General features: G+C 39.5%; 2 protein-coding genes across 3 annotated transcripts in view; one reads left to right on the forward strand and one right to left on the reverse strand.

Annotated features, from left to right (window-relative positions):
- The window catches only part of LOC123752602 (centrosomal protein of 104 kDa), a 146,305-nt gene that overhangs the window by 89,447 nt on the left and 49,358 nt on the right, over positions 1-7,500 (reverse strand). The gene's annotated exons all lie outside the window — the stretch shown is intronic.
- Positions 5,726-6,735, forward strand: LOC138364370 (S-antigen protein-like). Its single transcript, XM_069323983.1, has 2 exons — positions 5,726-5,777; positions 5,873-6,735. Exons 1-2 carry the CDS (start codon positions 5,726-5,728, stop codon positions 6,733-6,735), a joined length of 915 nt encoding a protein of 304 aa, XP_069180084.1.

Raw genomic sequence — 7,500 nt, forward strand, 5'->3', positions numbered from 1 at the left:
TCACGTGACAGGTGTTTATAACTGCCACTGACCTGTTTAATGATGTGCTAACACCACCTGTTCCTTCTCTCGTGTTTACATCATTAATCTTATTCCTATTTCTTCTTTTTATTGCATTATTTGAGTATTATCTTAATCATCACTGTAATTACTCTCACTCTTTTTAATCCGTTGTTGTTCACACCTGTATTATGTTGAACAAACTCAACGTCTATATTTTAATGTATAACCTCAATTTCTGCAATAAAATGCAATCTTCACATGTGTATTTTATCAATCTTTACATATGTATTTCAATAAACAAATCTGTAAATATCTGTAATTCTATACACCGTCTCAAACATCTGTATTTTAATTAACAATCTACACATCTGTATTTTAATAAATAATTTGCACATCTGTAATTCTCTAAACAATATTCACATATGTATTATATTAAACCATGAAAATATAATATGAAATCAAATAAAATATGCTACTGCAAAAATACTGTATCTGGAAAATATAGAAGATAACTGAATGCATTTTACAGTAACTAATGTGTCAGGTATATTGATATTAATATATATGGCGAGCATGTGTCATATATAATGAGAGCAGGACTCCCGCAGGTGTGTGTGTATGCGTGTGTGTGTGTGTGTATGCGTGTGTGTGTGTGTGTGTGTGTGTGTGTGTGTGTGTGTGTGTGTGAGTGTGTGTGTGTGTGTGTGTGTGTGTGTGTGTGTGTGTGTGTGTGTGTGTGTTTAACCAATTTATACTAATAATATGTTAATTACTATACCATGAAAATTTGCGAAATTTACGGAAAATAAACTTATATTAAATATACTGGTATACATATTCCTAAATATACCCAGACCAAAGAGAATTAAGACGTTTCTAAGAAATATATTAATATATGCTAACCAATGTGCATAAATAACATATACGACATACCAAGGATATGCTGCTGACATCGGAAACATTGAAATGGAATCATAACATATTTAGTATATCGTGTGTTGCTCTTACATGCAACAGATGGCGCTGTTTTTTTGTTTTTTTAAAAAAGCATGTTATTACCTGTCACAGGTGTGGCATCTGTACATATAATCACGAAATGAACGGTATGGTAAGCAACACAGCTCAATTCCAACGTAATGTCACACAAAACAATTAAATAAAAATAAAAATAGAAATTTATTAAAATTCAATTTGTTAATGCAATCGGAAACATTGAAATGGAATCGTAACATATTTAATATGGCGTGTGTTGCTATTACGTGCAACAGATGGCGCTGTTTTTAAGAAAAGCATGTTTTTCCAGTCACAGGTCTATATAGTAGGTATATATATAGTCTATATAGTAGGTATCTATATAGTAGGTATATAAAAACACGAGCATATTCGAATGGAACGTTGTGTCAAAATTTCAGAGCAATCGGTGAAGAACTTTCCGAGATTACAGCGTGTGTTGCCCTTACGTCCAACAGATGGTGCTGTTTTAAAAAAAAAAAAAGCATGTTTTTTCCTGTCACAGGTGAGGCATGTATATAGTAGATATATAAAAACGCGTCTATTCGAGTGCAACGTTGTGTCAAAATTTCAAATCAATCGGTAAAGAGGTTTCAAGATTCCCCCTCACATGAAAAACACAGTTATTTCAAAAAAGCCTATTTTTTCCCGTCACAGACGTAACATCTATACAGTATGTATATAAAAACCCGCTCGGATACGAATGGAACATTTTGTGAAAATTTCAAAGCAATCGGTGAAGAACTTTCGAAGATTAGCGATTTTGAACAAACGAACATTTCCATTTGTATATATATATATATATATATATATATATATATATATATATATATATATATATATATATATATATATATATATATATATTAGTATATTTTGGTAGCAGTTTTTCCTGTAGTCATATATTATTAAATATGACCGAAAAAGTAAGATTAATAATTCTAACACGAATTTTCTCAATCTTTCGTACATTTCTTTTCACTGTTGAAGGTAATTCAAAAATCAATTCTCCAAAATTCATTTTTATTTCTAGTCTGACGCGACACTTGAACGCGTTTCGTAAAACTTCAACAAAAAGACAACAACATCTCTTTCTAGGCGTTTAACGATGCATAAGCAACAGGGCTCCATTAAGGAACATATAATCTCTTCCCACAACCAAACCATCGCCAGAGAAATCCTAGTAAACAACACAGAAATCATCGATAGATACAGCGATAGCAGACGGCTTGACGTTTGCGAGGCACTGCACATTAAGAAGTCAACACCAGCAATCAACAGCCAATTAATGCACAACTATATTCTACCCACCTCAAGACTCCGCTCCAATATAGAAGCATCAAGAAATATGGACCAATAGGCTTTCTACAATCACTTCTATTTCAATACCCATTGTTTCGTGTTCTGTCTTGTGTTGATGAAATTAATACCCTATTAAATACCACCTCACCCCATCCACCTCACTCAAATGTAGATATAAACAAATCGGAGATATGTAAGTTCTATTCAGTTGTGTATGTGTAAAGTCTTTGAAAATGTAATAAGTTTTACGAAACGCGCTCAAGTGTCGCGTCAGACTAGAAATAAAAATGAATTTTGGAGAATTGATTTTTGAATTACCTCCAACAGTGAAAAGAAATGTACGAAAGATTGAGAAAATTCGTGTTAGAATTATTAATCTTACTTTTTCGGTCATATTTAATAATATATATATATATATATATATATATATATATATATATATATATATATATATATATATATATATATATATATATATATATATATACCAGGATACACAATACACCAGCAGGGAACTATCACTATTGCGGCTCACCATCACCCAGCATATCGCGTGGCTATACACTAAAGGATAATGGCGGGTCTTTGACGGTCAAGAGCTCTCTCTCTCTCTCTCTCTCTCTCTCTCTCTCTCTCTCTCTCTCTCTCTCTCTCTCTCCTCACCAGCAATACCTCAGAGGTAAAGGTTCAGACGGTGCCCACCAGACCTTGCATACCCCCTCCCCCCTTCTTCCAACATCTGCAGTGTGTGTATGTGTTCAAAAGCTGCCGCAGTGTAAGTCCCAACATGTGAAGAACACACGTCAAGCTGCAACATACACACACACACACACACACACACACACACACACACACACACACACACACACGTTGGAAGATAGATTGGAAGAACAGAGACCCGCATGAAGGACCAGAAACATGGAGAGCTAAGCTGCTGGACGTGGCAACAAGAAACTTTCTAAACCAGCACATCAAAGAACCAACAAGAATGAGAGAAGATGAACCAGCAATGCTTGATTTGATATTTACCCTAAATGAGTGGGATATAAGGGAAGTTAAGATGGAAGCGCACTTGGGAATGAGTGACCACAGTGTATTTAACTTTGAGTACCTGGTAGAGCTAGGAATTATCTCCCCCCAAAAAGAACTAGGAATCAAAAGGCTGGCATACCGAAAGGGGAATTATGAACAGATGAGAAGTTTCCTAAGTGAAATACCTTGGGACACAGACCTCAGAGATAAGTCTGTACAGGGTATGATGGACTATGTTACCCAAAAGTGTCAGGAGGCAGTAAACAGGTTCATCCCGGCCCAAAGGGAAAAATCCGAGAAGCAACAGAAGAATCCATGTTATAATAGGGCATGTATGGAAGCGAAGAAACTGAACAAAAGGGCGTGGAGGAACTTCCGAAATAACAGAACACCAGAAAGCAGAGAGAGATACCAGAGAACCAGGAATGAGTAAGTCAGGGTGAGAAGAGAAGCAGAGAAAAGTTTTGAAAATGATATAGCAAACAAAGCCAAGACCGAACCAAAGCTACTCCACAGTCACATCAGAAGGAAAACAACAGTGAAAGAACAGGTATTGAAACTTCGAACAGGCGAGGACAGGTATACAGAGAGGTGTGTGAAGAACTCAACAAGAGGTTCCAGGAGGTCTTCACAATAGAACAAGGTGAGGTCACTGTGCTAGGAGAAAGGGAGGTAAACCAGGCGGCCTTGGAAGAGTTCGAAATTACGAGAGAGGAGGTCAGGAGACACCTGCTGGATCTGGATGTTAGAAAGGCTGTTGGTCCAGATGGGATCTCACCATGGGTACTGAAAGAGTGTGCAGAGGCACGTTGCTTGCCACTCTCCATAGTGTATAGTAAGTCACTGGAGACGGGAGACCTACCAGAAATATGGAAGACGGCGAATGTGGTCCCAATATACAAAAAGGGCGACAGGCAAGAGGCACTGAACTACAGGCCAGTGTCCTTGACTTGTATACCATGCAAGGTGATGGAGAAGATCGTGAGAAAAAACCTGGTAACACATCTGGAGAGAAGGGACTTCGTGACAAATCGCCAACATGGGTTCAGGGAGGGTAAATCTTGCCTTACAGGCTTGATAGAATTTTACGATCAGGTGACAAAGATTAAGCAAGAAAGAGAGGGCTGGGCGGACTGCATTTTCTTGGATTGTCGGAAAGCCTTTGACTCAGTACCGCATAAGAGGCTGGTACATAAGCTGGAGAGACAGGCAGGTGTAGCTGGTAAGGTGCTCCAGTGGATAAGGGAGTATCTAAGCAATAGGAAGCAGAGAGTTACGGTGAGGGGTGAGACCTCCGATTGGCGTGGTCACCAGTGGAGTCCCACAGGGCTCTGTACTCGGTCCTATCTTGTTTCTGATATATGTAAATGATCTCCCGGAGGGTATCGATTCATTTCTCGCAATGTTTGCGGACGATGCTAAAATTATGAGAAGGATTAAAACAGAAGAGGACTGTTTGAGGCTTCAAGAAGACCTAGACAAGCTGAAGGAATGGTCGAACAAATGGTTGTTAGAGTTTAACCCAACCAAATGTAATGTAATGAAGATAGGTGTAGGGAGCAGGAGGCCAGATACAACTTATCATCTGGGAGAGGAAATTCTTCAGGAGTCAGAGAAGAAAAAAGACTTGGGGGTTGATATCACGCCAGACCTGTCTCCTGCAGCACATATCAAGCGGATAACATCAGCGACATATGCCAGGCTGGCCAACATACGAACGGCATTCAGAAACTTGTGTAAAGAATCATTCAGAACTTTGTATACCACATATGTCAGGCCAATCCTGGAGTATGCAGCCCCAGCATGAAGTCCATATCTAGTCAAGGATAAAACTAAACTGGAAAAGGTTCAAAGGTTTGCCACCAGACTAGTACCCGAGCTGAGAGGTATGAGCTACGAGGAGAGACTACGGGAATTAAACCTCACTTCGATGGAAGACAGAAGAGTTAGGGGGGACATGATCACCACATTCAAGATTCTGAAGGGAATTGATAGGGTAGATAAAGACAGTCTATTTAACACAAGGGAAACACGCACAAGGGGACACAGGTGGAAACTGAGTGCCCAAATGAGCCACAGAGATATTAGAAAGAACTTTTTTAGTGTCAGAGTGGTTGACAAATGGAATGCATTAGGGGGTGATGTGGTGGAGGCTGACTCCATACACAGTTTCAAGTGTAGATATGACAGAGCCCGATAGGCTCAGGAATCTGTACACCTGTTGATTGACGGTTGAGAGGCGGGACCAAAGAGCCAGAGCTCAACCCCCGCAAACACAACTAGGTGAGTACAACTAGGTGAGTATACACACACACACACACACACACACACACACACACACACACACACACACATGTTGGCGAAAGACTACAAAGAAATGAAAGTAAAAGAAAGTGTAAAAGAAAAATTATTGGAAAATCGACGAGGTTGTAGGAAAATATTGTGGTTGACTGCAGTGAAGGATATTATAATGGGAGGGAAGGAGGTAGAAACCCCTTTACTGAACACGTCAATGGTTTGCCAGGCCCTCGCAAGCCTGGGAACGACGTAGACACCATTAGTAAGCGAAGAATAGACAGCATTAGTAAGCGAAGAATAGACAGCATTAGTAAGCGAAGAATAGACAGCATTAGTAAGCAAAGAATAGACAGCATTAGTAAGCGAAGAATAGACAGCATTAGTAAGCGAAGAATAGACAGCATTAGTAAGCGAAGAATAGACAGCATTAGTAAGCGAAGAATAGACAGCATTAGTAAGCAAAGAATAGACAGCATTAGTAAGCAAAGAATAGACAGCATTAGTAAGCGAAGAATAGACAGCATTAGTAAGCGAAGAATAGACAGCATTAGTAAGCAAAGAATAGACAGCATTAGTAAGCGAAGAATAGACAGCATTAGTAAGCAAAGAATAGACAGCATTAGTAAGCGAAGAATAGACAGCATTAGTAAGCAAAGAATAGACAGCATTAGTAAGCGAAGAATAGACAGCATTAGTAAGCGAAGAATAGACAGCATTAGTAAGCGAAGAATAGACAGCATTAGTAAGCAAAGAATTGACAGCATTAGTAAGCGAAGAATAGACAGCATTAATAAGCGAAGAATAGACAGCATTAGTAAACAAAGAATAGACAGCATTAATAAGCGAAGAATAGACAGCATTAGTAAACAAAGAATAGACAGCATTAGTGAACAAAGAATAGACAGCATTAGTGAACAAAGAATAGGCAGCATTAGTGAACAAAGAATAGACAGCATTAGTGAACAAAGAATAGACAGCATTAGTGAACAAAGAATAGACAGCATTAGTGAACAAAGAATAGACAGCATTAATAAGCAAAGAAGACAGCAGCTGTACGTAAAGATTAGAATTAGTAAAACAAACTGTTAAAGGTGCTAGGGGGAGTTTGCACAATGCAGACAATTTAACTGGCCGCAGAGCCTGTTTTGAAAAATGGCTTTTGGAAATCAACACCAGTAAGTGCAAGGTAATGAGAACCGGGTCAGCTGACTGGAGACCAGCCGGCCGGTTCATTATGAAAGGGTAACAGCCTCCTGTATCAAAACAGCCTTCTCCAATGAGGATCGGGAAGAATTGAGGATGCTTTGGCTAACCGACCTGCTTGATATCTGCTTGATGGGGTTCTGGGAGTTCTTCTACTCCCCAAGCCCGGCCCGAGGCCAGGCTTGACTTGGGAGAGTTTGGTCCACTAGGCTGTTGCTTGGAGCGGCCCGCAGGCCCACATACCCATCACAGCCCGGTTGGTCCGGCACTCCTTGGAGAAAATTACTAGTTTTCTCTTGAAGATGTCCACGGTTGTTCCGTCAATATTTCTTATTGTCGCTGGGAGGACGTTGAACAACCGCGGACCTCTGATGTTTATACAGTGTTCTCTGATTGTGCCTATGGCACCCCTGTTCTTCACTGGTTCTATTCTGCATTTTCTTCTATATCGTTCACTCCAGTACGTTGTTATTTTACTGTGTAGATTTGGGACCTGGCCTGCCAGTATTTTCCATGTGTATATTATTTGGTATCTCTCTCGTCTGCTTTCTGGTGAGTACATTTGGAGAGCTTTGAGACGATCCCAATAATTTAGGTGCTTTATCGCGTCTATGCGTACCGTATATGTTCTCTGTATTCCCTCTATTTCAG

Source organism: Procambarus clarkii, chromosome 13, assembly GCF_040958095.1.
Source record: "Procambarus clarkii isolate CNS0578487 chromosome 13, FALCON_Pclarkii_2.0, whole genome shotgun sequence".
NCBI lineage: Eukaryota > Metazoa > Arthropoda > Malacostraca > Decapoda > Cambaridae > Procambarus > Procambarus clarkii.

Coding starts and splice junctions, on each gene's coding strand:
- LOC138364370 (XM_069323983.1), top strand. CDS start 5,726: ATGAAAGTAAAAGAAAGTGTAAAAGAAAAATTATTGGAAAATCGACGA. Junction 5,778..5,872: donor ATTGGAAAATCGACGAGGTT/GTAGGAAAATAT, acceptor ATGGTTTGCCAG/GCCCTCGCAAGCCTGGGAAC.